Below are 16,729 nucleotides of genomic sequence, written 5' to 3'. Positions count from 1 at the left end.
ACATCCTCGGTAGGCCCACATAAGGGCAAGACTATTACTGTTTTTTCAGTTAGTCGTCTTGGCGACATTACTCTCTGTTCATGCCATAGTTTCACGCTCTTTTCATGCCGTAGTTTCATGCTCGTGTCATGCAATTGTTTGCTTGCCAAGCAAGTTTTTGTTTGTTCATGCCATATTTTGGTTAGATGTTTTCATGCCACAGTTTCATATTTTTTTTCTTGCTATGCCATAGCTTATGCTAGTAGTTTACTTAACTCCAAGTGCGATCAGCCTTGTTTTCCGTTTTTTGTACCTTTTTTGAGTGAAGATATGAAATATATTCCTACCTTCACGCCTGGTCCAGAGTAGTCTGTTTGCATCCCGGGAGAACAAACCCCGCAGCTAGCTGCGAACCCTGCATCCCACAGATATTCTTTATTTTGTGTTTCTGCACCTGCGGTTCCCACACAAGGCCGCAACATTGTTTGTCAACACGATCTTTTCTCATTTTCTCGCACATTTGACCCTCTGATGTTCCGTGTACCTACATTCTGTCCTCCTCCTGTCTAGGCCTGCTCTGTGTATGTGTGTGGTACAGAGAACATACATTTCCACACTTCTGTTAGCCCCGGGTCCAGATGACCCGGACATCTTATATGCAATAGAAATGTTTATGGTTTGTGGTCATTAAATATGTATTTTGATATATGTACTTCACAGATAATGAGCCAAAGCTGAGTAACAACAATATAAACTTTGCACGGAAAATTTTCTCGCCCAGTTTCTGCATCCCACAGGGATTCTTATTTTGTGTTTCTGCACCTGCGGTTCCCGCACAAGGTCACAACATGGTTTGTCAACACGCTCTGCTCTCTATTTCTCGCACATTTGACCCTCTGATGTTCTGTGTACCTACACTCTGTCCTCCTCCTGTCTAGGCCTGCTCTGTGTATGTGTGTGGTACAGAGAACATACATTTCCACACTTCTATTAGCCCCGGGTCCAGTGGACCCGAACATCTTATATGTAATAGAAATGTGTATGGTGTGTGGACATCAAATATGTATTCTGATATATGTTTTTCACAGATAATGAGCCAAAGCTGAGTAACAACAATATAAACTTTGCACGGAAACATTTCTCTCCCAGTTTCTGCATCCCACAGGGATTCTTATTTTGTGTTTCTGCACCTGCGGTTCCCGCACAAGGTCACAACATGGTTTGTCAACACGCTCTGCTCTCTATTTCTCGCACATTTGACCTTCTGATGTTCCGTGTACCTACACTCTGTCCTCCTCCTGTCTAGGCCTGCTCTGTGTATGTGTGTGGTAAAGAGAACATACATTTCCACACTTCTAATAGCCCCGAGTCCAGTGGACCCGAACATCTTATATGTAATAGAAATGTGTTTGGTGTGTGGACATTAAATATGTATTCTGATATATGTTTTTCACAGATAATGAGCCAAAGCTGAGTAATAACAATATGAACTTTGCACGGAAAGTTTTCTCTGCCAGTTTCTGCATCCCACAGGGATTCTTATTTTGTGTTTCTGCACCTGCGGTTCCCGCACAAGGTCACAACATGGTTTGTCAACACTATCTGCTCTCATTTTCTCGCACATTTGACCCTCTGATGTTCCGTGTACCTTCACTCTGTCCTCCTCCTGTCTAGGTCTGCTGTGCGTGCGTGGTACACAGAACATACATTTCCACACTTCTATTAGCCCCATATCCAGTGGACCCGGGCATCTTATATGTAATAGAAATGTGTGTGTGTGTGTGTGTGGGGGGGGGCTGTATGGTGTGTGGTCATTAAATATGTATTCTGATATATGTTCTGCACAGAAAACGAGTGCAGTGATTTTTCCAGATTCCAAAGCCACAGCCATTTATCAACAACACCCAGTCAGTGAGTCTCAGCTTGAAAAATTAATTAACTGTATTATTTTTCTTTTAATAAAGAATGAAAACGGGTCCCACAGACCGGAACATCACACTGATATCATTCGTGTAGATATTGTATCTACTGTTGTGATGTAGTTCTGTGGCATCTGTAAAACTACAAAAAGGCCGAGGCCGATCTAGGTCAAAAATGGCAACTAATCCGATAATCGCTCCATCTGACGAGATGCAAGGACATGTTCGGCGTGGCTGGGCGGGAACGTACATGTCACATGTCTGACAGAGTCACACCATAAAGAGGAAGGTGAGAAAGACGGACTCATCCTCAACGGCCGTCCCCTTTGATGGCGGGCGCCATGGAAACCTTGCAGCCATTTGTCGGTCAGCGTGTCCCGGGTGCGAAGCTCATAATTACCCGTGCATGGTGATTACCCCGAGTCGGCATGATCGTGTCTTTAGACCGGCTTCTCTCCTGGTCTCCCTCGCCTGATGCCAGCTCGCAAGGGCTTCCAGGCGATTTATAAAAGAGGCAATTATATTTACAAATCACTTCACTCAACAAAAAAATGAAACACGAGCGGGCTTTCTCCCCCTTGCCTTGTCGCTGTACAACCTCGGCCAACATGGCGTAATGATGATAACAAGGCCGGCCTTCAAGGGCGTCAGCGCTTTAATTGCAGCGATGGTATCGTTAATGAAGCAAATCCCCCCTGCGCTGGGGAAAGGACGGGGTCGTGTCTGCAGGGTCACGTCTCGCTGCCACGACCAGGCTTTGTCTAGAAGGGTTTTGTCCCACGCTCAGGAGAGTCCAGCATTTTGTGGCAAGTCGGGGTTAAAAAAAAGAAGCATTTTTAAAAATTGATTGGGTAATGAATTTACAATTCTGAGCAGGGAGAGTACAAGTCAGCAAAGCAATCCGTCTTTTCATGGGATGACATGCAGACATAACTTATACTTATATACTTTTTTTCCGTCGTAGAATCTCATATGTGTGAATGTCCAACATTCACACATATGAGATTCTACGACGGAAAAAAATAAAAATAAAAAAATATTATTATTATTATTATTATTATTATATGTGAATCTCCAACATTCACAAATGAGATTCTACACAAAAAAATATGTATTATTATTATATGTGAATCTCCAACATTCACACATACGAGATTCTATGCCGAATAAATAAATAAATATATATATTATTATTATTATTATTATATGTAAATCTCCAAAATTCACACGAGACTCTACTCAGAAAAATTTATAAATATAAATATAATAATAATAAGAATAAATAATAAGAATAGTACATTTATTTTTATTTTCGGCATAGAATCTTATATTAGTGAATGTCGGACATTCACATACAATAATAATAATAATAATAATAATAATAATATGTGAATCTCCAACATTCACACATATGACATTCTACGCCGAAAAAAAACATTATTATTATTATTAATTATATGTAAATCTTGAACTTTCTCACATATGAGATACTACACCCCCAAAAAATTGTTATTATTATTATATGTGAATCCCCAACAAACACACATATGAGATTCTACACCGGAAAAAAAATTATTATTGTTATTATTACTATTATTATTATCATTATATGTGAATCTCCAACATTCACACATGAGATTCTACGCCGGAATTTTTTTTTTATAATTATTATTATTATATGTAAATTAACAAACATTCACACATATGATATTCTACGCCGAAAAAAAAACATTATTATTATTATTAATTATATGTAAATCTTGAACTTTCTCACATATGAGATTCTACACCCAAAATTTTTTATTATTATTATTATTATATGTGAATCCCCAACATTCACACATATGAGATTCTACACCGGGAAAAAAAATATTATTATTATTATTATTATATGTGAATCCCAAACATTCACACAATGTTGGAGATTCACATATAAAAATAATATTATTAATAATATGTGAATCTCCAACATTCACACATATGAGATTCTACACCAAAAAAATGTATGTATTATGATGATGATTATTATTATTATTATTATTATTATTATATGTGAATCTCCAACAATCACACATATGAGATTCTACACCGAAAAAAATATATTATTATTATTATTATTATAATTATTATTATATGTGAATCCCCAACATTCACACATATGAGATTCTACACAGGAAAAAATAATAATAATAATAATAATTACTATTATTATTATTTGTGAATCTCCAACATTCACACATTAGATTCTATGTCGAAAAAAAAAATATTATTATATGCAAATCCCCAACATTCACACATATATGATTCTACACCGAGGGGAAAAAAAATACTATTATTTTTATTATTATATGTGAATCTCCAACATTCACACATGAGATTCTACGCCGAGAAAAAAAATACTAATACTAGTATAACTGTTATTATTATATGTGAATCTCCAACATTCACACATGAAATTCTATGCAGAATTAAAAAAAAAATATTATTATTATATGTGAATCCCCAACATTCACACATATGAGATTCTACACCGAAAAAAAAGATATATATATATTATTATTATATGTGAATCTCAAACATTCACAGATGAGATTCTACGCCGGAAAAAATAAATATGTATATATTTTATTATTATTTATTATTATTATTATAAGTGAATCTCCAACATTCATACATATGAGATTCTACGCCGACGAAAAATATATGTATTATTATTATTATTATTATTATATGTGAATCTCACACATTCACACATATGAGATTCTATGCCGGAAAAAAACATTACTATTCTTATTATTATTATTATTAATAATAATATTATTACAAGTGAATCTCCATCATTCACAAGTATGAGATTCTACGGCGAAAAAACATTAATATTGATATTATTATTATTATTACTAATAATAATATTATATGTGAATCCCCACCATTCACACACGCCACATTTTTTAAAATATTATCATTATTATTGTTATTATTATATGTGAATCTTCAACATTCACACATATGAGATTCTACACCGAAATTTTTTTAAATATTATTATTATTATTAATATTATATGTGAATCTCCAACATTCACAGATGAGATTCTACGCTGAAAAAAATAAATATAGATATATATTATTATTGTTATTATTAATATTATTATTATTATTATTATTATATGTGAATCCCCAACATTCACACATGAGATTCAATGCCAAATAAAAATTATTATTATAATTATAATTATTATTATCATATGTGAATCCCCAACATTCACACATGAGATTCTACGCCGAAAAAACAAAACAAAAAAAACTTGTATTATTATTATTTCCGCCCGATTGTAGCTGAGATAGGCGCCAGCGCCCCCCGCGACCCCGAAAGGGAATAAGCGGTAGAAAATGGATGGATGGATTATTATTATTATGTGTGAATCTCCAACATTCACCCATGATATTTTACGCTGGAAAAAAAAACTATTATTATTTATATTATTATTATTATTATTATGTGTGAATCTCCAACATTCACACATAGGAGATTCTACGCCGGAAAAAAAACAATTAATAATAATAATTATTATTATCATTATTATTGTGGGGATGCTTGGACAAATCACACATACTGTATAATATTGTATGTTATTTTTTCTCTGCAAATATTAGCTCATTTGGAATTTGACGCCTGCAGCATGTTTCAAAAAAGCTGGCACGAGTGGCAAAAAAGACCTGAGAATTGTAGCTGAGATAGGCACCAGCGCCCCCCGCGACTCCAAAGGGAATAAGCGGTGAAAATGGATGGATGGATGGCACTTCAGAAAATCACTGTCAGTAACCACAGTTTGTCGCTACATCTGTAAGTGCAAAGCCACAGCCATTTATCAACAACACCCAGAAATTCCACCGGCTTCGCTTATCTAAGATGGACTGATGCAAAGTGGAAAAGTGTTCTGTGGTCTGAAGAGTCCTCTTTTCACTTTGGTTTTGGAAACTGTATATGTCGTGTCCTACGGACTTAAGAGGAAAAGAACCATCCGGCGCAAAGTGTAAAAACCAGCATCTGTGATGGTATGGGGTTGTAGTAGTGCCCAAAGCATAGGTAACTTACACATCTGTGAACGCAGCATTAATGCTGAAAGGCTTTGGAGCAACATATGTGGCCAATCAAGCAACGTTACCATGGACGCCCCTGCTTATTTCAGCAAGACAATGCCAAGCCACCTTCGAAGTAAAAGAGTGCGGGTACTAGACTGGCCTGCCTGTAGTCCAGACCTGTCTCCCATTGAAAATGTGTGGCGCATTATTAAGCCTAAAATAGCACAACGGAGACCCCGGACTGTTGAACGACTTAAGCTGTACATCAAGCAAGACCGGGAAAGAATTCCACTTAAAAAATGTGTCAGTTAACGATTATTTGCAAAAAAATGAAGTTTCTCAGTGTGAACGTTAAATATCTTGTCTTTTGCAGTCTATTGAATTGAATATAAGTTGAAAAGGATTTGCAAATCATTGTATTCTCTTTTTATTTACCATTTACACAAGGTGACAACTTCACCGGTTTCGGGTGTTGCATATCCTGTCAAGTTCACGTTAGTGTGGTGTCTGCTTGTGGATTACATGAGCAAAAAGAAATGTCTTGTTTTGAACGTGCTCTAATTGGCAACACATTTATATAGCGCTTTTCTCTAGAGCAGGGGTCACCAACCTTTTTGAAACCAAGAGCTACTTCTTTGGTCCTGATTAATGTGAAGGGCTACCAGTTTGATACACACTTAAATAAATTGCCAGATATAGCCAATTTGCTCAATTGACCTTTAACTCTGTTATTATTAATAATTAATGATATTTATCTTTGTGGAAACACTGATCATCTTAATGATTTCTCACAATAAATATATATTTTTGATGACATGTTTTAAATAGGTTAAAATCCAATCTGCACTTTGTTAAAATATATAACAAATTGGACCAAGCTATGTTTCTAACAAAGACAAGTCGTTATTTCTTCTAGATTTTCCAGAACAAAAATGTTAAAAGAAATTCAAAAGACTTTGGAATAAGATTAAAATTTGATTCTACCGATTTTCTAGATTTGCCAGATTATTTTTTTTGAATTTTAATCATAATAAGTTTGAAGAAATATTTCACAAATATTCTTCGTAGAAAAAACGGAAGCTAAAATGAAGAATTAAATAAAAATGTATTTATTATTCTTTACAATAAAAAAAAGAAATTTACTTGAATATTGATTTAAATTGTCAGGAAAGAAGAGGAAGGAATTTAAAAGTTAAAAAGGTACATGTGTTTAAAAATCCTAAAATCATTTTTAAGGTTGTATTTTTTTCTCTAAAATTGTCTTTCTTAAATTTATAAGAAGCAAAGTAAAAAAATGAATGAATTTATTTAAACAAGTGAAGACCAAATCTTTAATATATTTTCTTTGATTTTCAAATTCTATTTGAGATTTTTCTCTCATAGAATTAAAAATGTCAAGCAAAGCCAGACCAGCTTGCTAGTAAATAAATACAATTAAAAAAATAGAGGCAGCTCACTGGTAAGTGCTGCTATTTGAGCTATTTTTAGAACAGGCCAGCGGGCGACTCATCTGGTTCTTACGGGCTACCTGGTGAAACCCCATATCTAAATTAGATTTTAAGCAGTGTGGGTGGGCACTAAGTATCTTGCCAGAGGACACGACGGCAGAGACTAGGATGGCGGGAGCGGGGATCGAACCTGGAACCTATAAGATTTCTTGTTAAAAAATATATATCATGTAAAAAAAAAAAAAAAAAAAAAGTCAATATTGCAATATCAACTATTTTCCGGATGAGGCCTAAAGAGTGGCGTGATGCCCGGTGGGGTACGTTGTGGACGTTTCCTGGCATTGCACAGCTGCAGCCTTTTTTTATTTTTTTTTATTTTTTTTTTCCCACGCTGTCGTGCTGCGTGTTTCCTCTCCTCCTCCGTCCCCTCCCACCCGCGTCACGCGACTCCACCTGCAGGTGAACACCCAACATGCAGCCTTTGCCCTTCGTTTGCGCACGCGCACACGCCCGTGGGGTGGGGGTCTGCTTTTTTTTTTTTTTTTTTTTTTTTTGTAGGCTGCACGATGGCGCGCTTTGCCGCGAGAAAGAGCCCGGGAGGCGCGCCGTGTCGCACCGGGAGTGTGCGGACGTGACGGGAGGATGACAGTTCGATCCGGCGGCAGCTGCGTGGGCGCCAAGGTGAGCTCTCTCTCGCGTGTTGATTGCTCTTTGTTGATTTTAAACTTTAAAAAGAATATCAAACGGATTATGTCACCCTTGGAAAGACACTTTATCAGAGACAGGACTCGACCTTTGCGATTTCTTGCAACGATATCGCCACACGTATCGGACACTGTCCGATAGTGATACGTGCGACACCGGTGATTTTTTTTCTCTTCGATCCGATACCAGCTCAAATTGAGGCTGGTATCGGCGATCACGATCCAATACCGATACCTCATATGTCTGCTAAAATGCAAAAAAAAAAAAAGTTGTGTATTTTCTAATGATAACATATCTCGTATTGAGACGTATTTATTTATGCATTTCAAAATATGAAGTACGTTGAGGTAGTGCCATGAAAAGAAAGTACTACAATGACAACATTAAAATACAGTAGTGTAGTAGACCTAAGTATTCATTAAGAACCACCATGATGACAACATTAAAATACAGTAGTAGAGTAGACATAAGTATTCATTAAGTACCACCATAAAGACCAACATTAAAATACAGTAGTGTAGTAGACCTAAGTATTCATTAAGTACCGTCATAATGACAACATTAAATACAGTAGTCTAGTACACCTAAGTATTCATTAAGTACCTACCACCATGATAACATTAAAATACAGTAGTGTAGTAGGCCTAAGTATTCATTAACTACCACCATAATGACAACGTTAAATACAGTCGTGTAGTAGACCTAAGTATTCATTAAGTACCATCATAATGACAACATTACAACATTACAGCTGAGTAGTGTAGTAGACCTAAGTATCCATTAAGTACCACCATAATGATAACATTAAAATACAGTAGTGTAGTAGACCTAAGTATTCATTAAGTACCACCAAGATGACATCATTAAAATACAGTAGTGTGGTAGACCAAAGTATTCATTAAGTACCACCATAATGACATCATTAAAATACAGTAGTGTCATAAACCTAAAAATCTATTTCTTAGATGATTTTCAATATGTATCATATTTGACACAACCGGTCACAAAATATTATTTTCACGTTATTTTCCACACCACCAAACTGTAATACAACACACAGAATTAAAGGACTACTGAAATGAGATTTTCTTATTCAAACGGGGATAGCAGGTCCATTCTATGTGTCATACTTGATCATTTCGTGATATTGCCATATTTTTGCTGAAAGGATTTAGTAGAGAACATCCACGATAAAGTTCGCAACTTTCGGTGCTAAGAGAAAAGCCCTGCCTGTACCGTCACATGTTTGATGGCTCCTCACATATTCACATTGTTTTTAATGGGAGCCTCCAACAAAAAGTGCTATTCGGAACGAGAAAACAACAATTTCCCCATTAATTTGAGCGAAGATGAAAGATTCGTGTTTGAGGATATTGATAGCGACGGACTAGGAAAAAAAAAAAAAAAAACGCGATTGCATTGGGACGGATTCCGATGTTTTTATACACATTTACTAGGTTAATTCTGGGAAATCCCTTATCCTTCTATTGTGTTGCTAATGTTTTAGTGAGTTAAATAGTACCTGATAGTCGGAAGGGTGTGTCCACGGGTGTCTTGACGCGCAGTGTCTCAGGGAAGTCGACGGCAGCTATGGACGGCACAAGCTCAGCTTTTTTCCGGTAAGAACTGACTTTTTAATCACAATTTTCTCACCGAAACCTGCTGACTGCGCTCTGATCCGTAGGAAAGTTTCACCTCCAGGAATTTTAAACAAGGAATCACCGTGTGTTTGTGTGGCTAAAGGCTAAAGCTTCCCAACTCCATCTTTCTACTGTGACTTTTCCAATATTAATTGAACAAATTGCAAAAGTTTCAGCAACACAGATCTCCAAAAAACTGTACAATTATGCCGTTAAAGCAGACGACTTTTAGCTGTGTGTGTATGCAGCGCTCATACTTCCTAAAAACCTGTGACATCTTGTGTACACGTCATCATTACACAACGTTTTGAAGACGAAACTCCCGGGAAATTTAAAACTGTAATTTAGCAAACTAAAAAGGCCGTATTGGCATGTGTTGCAATGTTAAGATTTCATCATTGATGTATAAACTATCAGACTGCGTGGTCGGTAGTAGTGGGTTTCAGTAGGACTTTAAGTACCTACCACCATGATGACAACATTAAAATACAGTATAGTAGACCCAAGTATTCATTAAGTAACAGCATAAGGACCAACATTAAAATACAGTAGTGTAGTAGACCTAAGTATTCATTAAGTACCTACCACCATGATGACAACATTAAAATACAGTAGTGGAGTAGACAAAAGTATTCATTAAGTACTATCATAATCACAACATTAAATACAGTAGTGTAGTAGGCCTAAGTATTAATTAAGTATCACCATACTGACAACATTAAAATACAGTAGTGTAGTAGATCTAAGTATTTAATAAATACCACCATAAGGACCAACATTAAAATACAGTAGTGTAGTAGGCCTAAGTATTCATTAAGTACCACCATAATGACAACATTAAATACAGTAGTGTAGTAGGCCTAAGTATTCATTAAGTACCACCATAATGACAACATTAAAATACAGTAGTTTAGTACACTTAAGTATTCATTAGGTACCTACCACCATGATAACATTAAAAGACAGTAGTAGAGTAGACCTATGTATTCATTAAGTACCACCATAAGGACCAACATTAAAATACAGTAGTGTAGTAGACCTAAGTATTCATTAAGTACCATCATAATGACAACATTACAACATTACAGCTGAGTAGTGTAGTAGACCTAAGTATCCATTAAGTACCACCATATTGATAACATTAAAATACAGTAATGTAGTATACCTAAGTATTCATTAAGTACCATCATAATGACAACATTACAACATTACAGCTGAGTAGTGTAGTAGACCTAAGTATCCATTAAGTACCACCATATTGATAACATTAAAATACAATAGTGTAGTAGACCAAATTTTTCATTAAGTACCTCCATAATGACAAGATTAAAATACAGTAGTATAGTAGACCTAAGTATTCAATAAGTACCACCATAAGGACCAACATTAAAATACAGTAGTGTAGTAGGCCTAAGTATTCATTAAGTACCACCATAATGACAACATTAAGTACAGTAGTGTAGTACACCTAAGTATTCATTAAGTACCTACCACCATGATAACATTAAAATACAGTAGTAGAGTAGACCTAAGTATTCATTAAGTTCCACCATAAGGATCAACATTATATATGTATGTATATATGTATGTATATATATGTATGTATATATGTATATATATATATATATGTATGTATATATGTATGTATATATATGTATGTAAATATATATGTATATATATATATATCTATTTGTATATTTACGTGTATATATGTATATACAAGTGTGTGTGTATATAAAAAGGGTATATATATAATGTGTATGTATGTATGTTTGCATGTATATATATGTGTGTGTGTGTATGTATATATGTATGTATGTATATATGTATGTAAATATATATTTTATATACACACATTCATATATTATGGATGTATAAATATTTCAGGCGTATATATATATATATATATATATATATATATATACATATATATATATATATATATATGAGTGTATGTATGTATGTGTATATATATATATATATATATATATATATATATATATATATATATATATATATATATATATATATATATATATATATATATGTATATGATTACACAGGTTGCATATTATCATAATAATATAATGGGTATATAATAGCTGAGAAAGACTCCAGCAACGGTCGGACGTTCCCTAAGTCCCTCCCTAGGCAGGCATTCGGGTGGCATCCTGACCAGATGCCCAAACCACCTCATCTGGCTCCTCTCCATGTGGAGGAGCAGCTGCTTTACTTTGAGCTCACCCCGGATGGCAGAGCTCTCCCTTAGAGATAGGGTGACTCTTAGTAAATTATTTGAAACACCTCACCCGGACTGTAATTTGGACACTCCTTTAAGACGTAGGTTTGACTTATGGTGTAGAGTTAAATTTTCCTGTTCTGTAATCCTGTACAATGTTTGTTTAATCTTGAACGGGTTTGTGGTGACGATGAAAATTGTGCGATAACAATCAGGAGCAGACCAGTTATTCCTACAATCGGGTAGCCATCTCTCCATCGTAGTCAGTATTGTTCACGTATTATCTTTGCAAAGGCAGAGTTCTTGAGTTGGATTTACTAATAAAACATGTTTAATGTTTGTCTTCCTCAGCTGGTAAAGCCGACACGTGCGAGACGGTAACCAGAGAGTTTGAGCCAGGATGCATCTCACGGCGTCACGACTGCGAGGCAACCCCCCGGCCGTTGCATTGCTCCTCTCCCTGTGTCTTGGCTTCCCGGCCCGGGCGCTGCCTTGCCCGCCTTGCTGCCTGTGTGCCAGCGATATTATTTGCTGCAGTGCTAGCAATCTGTCAACGCCGCCCTCAGACCTCCCCGGCTACACCACGCACCTAGACCTGAGCCACAACTACCTCGCCACGCTGCCCGCCGGTTGGACGAACGGGACATTGGAGCGGCTCGCCACGCTGATCCTCTGCCGCAATCGGATCGGGGGCATCGAGGCGAACGCCTTCGCCGGCACGCCACGTCTCCTCCACTTGGACTTGTCGTCCAACAAGCTGTCAGCTCTCGACGCATCCATGTTTGCCGGACTCAAAGATCTAAGGGAGCTGCTACTGTTTGGCAACCAGATTGTCTACATCCCTCCTGATTCCTTCAGTGGTCTCCCAAGCATTGTCAAGCTCTACCTGTCTGGAAATCAACTGACGTCAATTCCTGTAGGTCTCATGGACCTCAACTGGACCTTCCTGGACCTGTCCTCCAACAAGCTCTCCGGTGTCCACGTCCACGTTCTGCTCTCCCGGAGCCTACGTGGCGAGATCTATTTGCAGGGGAACCCGCTGGTGTGCGACTGCGCTTTGCTGGCTTTGCTGGAGTACTGGACGTGGACGCGGTATCGCCCCCTAGTGGACTTTCGAGACGAATACCCTTGCGGAGCCTCAACGTTCAACTGCAGCCTGGATGTCGACTCGGTCAAGGGCAGGAGATACCAGGTGGATCCTGGGAAGTGGGTGTGGGTGTCGTGTCCTGGCTTTGCGCCGCTCCCTATGGAGGATGCGGTCGTGTTCTGGGTGACGCCCACGACCGTGCTCAATTCGTCGACGCACGACCCCCACGCTCGCCTCGCCGTCCTCCCTAACGGAAGCCTGGAGATACGAGGCGCTCTGATGGAGGATTCTGGCTCCTATGCGTGCGTAGCGGCTCGCGGGCGTGACTACGACCCCGACGTGGTTCTTGGAAACACGAGCGGCGTCGCTTCCGGCGGCTCGGTCACCCGCAGCGGGACTGAGCACTTCAACACGGCGTTCACCACCCTGGCTTCCTGCGTGGTCAGCATCGTTCTAGTGTTGCTTTACTTGTACCTGACGCCGTGTCGGTGCACGGGGAACAGGGGCGGTGCATCGAGAGGGTGCGGCGGGCGAGCTATGATGCTCTGCTCCGACCCCAGAGAAGTGGAGGCGGGACAGAGGAGGTCCAACGGGAAACGGGTGGCGTTTTTGGAGCCCCAAGCGGAGGACGCCAATACCGGTGGTGCGAAATCCCCGACCTTGAGTCCTGTGACCACGGAGGGCATTCTTAAAAACGGAAGCAGGACGGTGGGACAGACCCTCACAGACACAATCCTTGTGGCGTAACAGGAACAGGGGCGGTGCATCGAGAGGGTGCGGCGGGCGAGCTATGATGCTCTGCTCCGACCCCAGGGAAGTGGAGGCGGGACAGAGGAGGTCCTACGGGAAACGAGTGGCGTTTTTGGAGCCCCAAGTGGAGGACGCCAATACCGGTGGTGCGAAATCCCCGGTTACAAGTCCTGTGACCACGGAAGGCATTCTTAAAAACGGAAGCAGGACCGTGAGACAGACCCTCACCGATACGATCCTTGTGGCGTAACGCCAGAAAAAACTATATCACTAAAAACGTAGTCTGCATTTCGCTTATATTACGTCGGAATCTGGGGTGTAGCGATAAACGCTATTCACGATAACTGCGGTGAAACTCTCAACAGTTAGTGTTGTCGTTTTTAATTCAAACGATTCAAACCGTGACTGATAGTCGCACTTTGATAAATTTGCTGATCGACTGGCGCTAGCTCGCTAGTTTAAATGCTAACACGCCAACATCTAAGACACGGGTGCCCAAAATTGTTCCACTGAGGGCCACAGACTGACAAATCAAAGCATGCAGGGGCCAGTTTGGTAGTTTTCACCTAAAAAGATTTATTTTTGCGAAATTAGAAGATGCAACTTCGATGGACGTTTCGTGTGTACGTTGAAGAGCCAAAGCCGAACTGATAAGCTAACTGTTAACACGCTGGCCAGATAGTGCCAAGTAACAAAAGAATAGGGGCGAAATAGCATGCTAACAGCTAACGTCAAATCCCAAAATATGACATAGGTGTACACCTACAAAATTAGTAGGAAAAAAAGCTAGCATGCTAACGTTAGCATATTAACAGGTTATTTATTTTTATTTTCACAGAATTAGAACAATGCAATTTCAATAGACATTTCGAGCCAAAACCAAACTGATATGCTAGCAGTTAGCGTCAAGAGAAAAAAAAAATATGGGCAAAATGAGCTAACAATCGCATGCTTACAGTTAACCTTAGAAGAAATACCAAATTATAAACTGCTAAAAACCTACTATTTAACTGAAATAGCTAGCATGCTAATAATAGCATGCTAAAATACTGACGAACACATGTCAAGTACCACAATATATGAGCCTGAGGTGTGTGCCCGAAAAATGTGTTTAAAATAATAGCATGCTAACGTCAAATACGTCAAGAGAAAAAGCCAGCATACTAACGTTAGCATGTTAACAGGTTATTAATATTTTTCTTTTCATAAAATGATACCAAATATCAAATTATAAACTGCTATAAACCTACTATTTAACTAAAATAGCTAACATGCTAACATTAGCATGCTAAAATACAGATGAACACATATCAGTCTGAGGTGTGTATCTGAAAAATGTGTTTAAAAAATAGCATGCTAACATCAAGAAAAAAAGCTAGCAGACTAACGTTAGCATGTTAACGGATTGATATTTATTTTTTTTACAAATCATACCAAATATCAATTTATAAACTGCTAAAAACCTCCTATTTGACTAAAATAGCTAGCATGCTAACATTAGCATGCTAAAATACAGATGAACACATATCAGTCTGAGGTGTGTACCTGAAAAATGTGTTTAAAATGATAGCATGCTAACATCAAGTACGTTAAGAGAAAAATGTTGTATACTAACGTTAGCATGTTAACAGGTTATTGATATTTATTTTCACAAGTGATACCAAATATCAAATTATAAACTGCTAAAAACCTACTACTTAACTGAAATAGCTAGCATGCTAACATTAGCATGCTAAAATACAGATGAACACATATAAGCCTGAGGTGTGTATCTGAAAAATGTGTTTGAATAATAGCATGCTAACCGTCAAGAAAAAAAGCTAGCATACTAATGTTAGTATGTTAACAGGTTATTGATATTTATTTTCACAAATGATACCAAATATCAAATTATAAACTGCTAAAAACCTACTATTTAACTGAAATAGCTAGCATGCTAACATTAGCATGCTAAAATACAGATGAACACATAGAAGCCTGAGGTGTGGATCTGAAAAATGTGTTTAAATAATAGCATGCTAACCGTCAAGAAAAAAAGCTAGCATACTAATGTTAGCATGTTAACAGATTGATATTTATTTTTTTTACAAATCATACCAAATATCAAATTATAAACTGCTAAAAAACTCCTATTTAACTAAAATAGCTAGCATGCTAACATTAGCATGCTAAAAATACAGATGAACACATATATCAGTCTGAGGTGTGTACCTGAAAAATGTGTTTAAATAATAGCATGCTAGCGTCAAGAAAAAAAGCTAGCATACTAACGTTAGCATGTTAACAGATTGATATTTATTTTTTTACAAATCATACCAAATAATCATGATGTATTCAAATGCATGTGGTGTATATATATATATATATATATATATATATATATATACATACTATTTGAATTTGAATATATCATGATTATATATGTAGATAATCATATATATATATAAAAATATATATATATATATATATATATATATATATACACACACACATGTATTTGATCATATACAAACTTCGTTTCCATATGAGGTGGGAAATTGTGTTAAATGTAAATATAAACGGAATACAATGATTTGCAAATCATTTTCAACCCATATTCAGTTGAATATGCTACAAAGACAACATATTTGATGTTCAAACTGATAAACATTTTTTTTGTTGCAAATAATCATTAACTATAGATGCCAGCAACACGTGATAAAGAAGTTGGGAAAGGTGGCAATAAATACTGATAAAATTGAAGAATGCTCATCAAACACTTATTTGGAACATCCCATAGGTGTGCAGGCTAATTGGGAACAGGTGGGTGCCATGATTGGGTATAAAAACAGCGTCCCAAAAAATGCTCAGTCTTTCACAAGAAAGGACGGGGCGAGGTA

The 16,729-nt window shown here is 37.4% G+C and overlaps 1 protein-coding gene across 1 annotated transcript; it reads left to right on the top strand.

Moving 5' to 3' along the window:
* The first annotated feature begins 7,988 nt into the window (after nt 1–7,988).
* LOC133560944 (amphoterin-induced protein 2-like) lies at nt 7,989–16,208 on the top strand. The gene is made up of 2 exons (XM_061914011.1): nt 7,989–8,110; nt 12,365–16,208. The coding sequence occupies exon 2, from the start codon at nt 12,414–12,416 to the stop codon at nt 13,845–13,847; it is 1,434 nt and encodes a 477-aa protein (XP_061769995.1). The 5' UTR covers nt 7,989–8,110; nt 12,365–12,413; the 3' UTR covers nt 13,848–16,208.
* The last annotated feature ends 521 nt before the right edge of the window (nt 16,209–16,729 follow it).

The sequence above is a fragment of the Nerophis ophidion genome, linkage group LG10, assembly GCF_033978795.1.
Source record: "Nerophis ophidion isolate RoL-2023_Sa linkage group LG10, RoL_Noph_v1.0, whole genome shotgun sequence".
In the NCBI taxonomy this organism is placed as follows: Eukaryota; Metazoa; Chordata; class Actinopteri; order Syngnathiformes; family Syngnathidae; genus Nerophis; species Nerophis ophidion.
The sequence above is the reverse complement of the archived record's forward strand: the minus strand, read 5'-3'. Positions and strand labels throughout refer to the sequence as shown.

What these genes read in the sequence shown, in the direction of transcription:
- LOC133560944 (XM_061914011.1), top strand. Translation starts at nt 12,414, where the DNA reads ATGCATCTCACGGCGTCACGACTGCGAGGCAACCCCCCGGCCGTTGCA.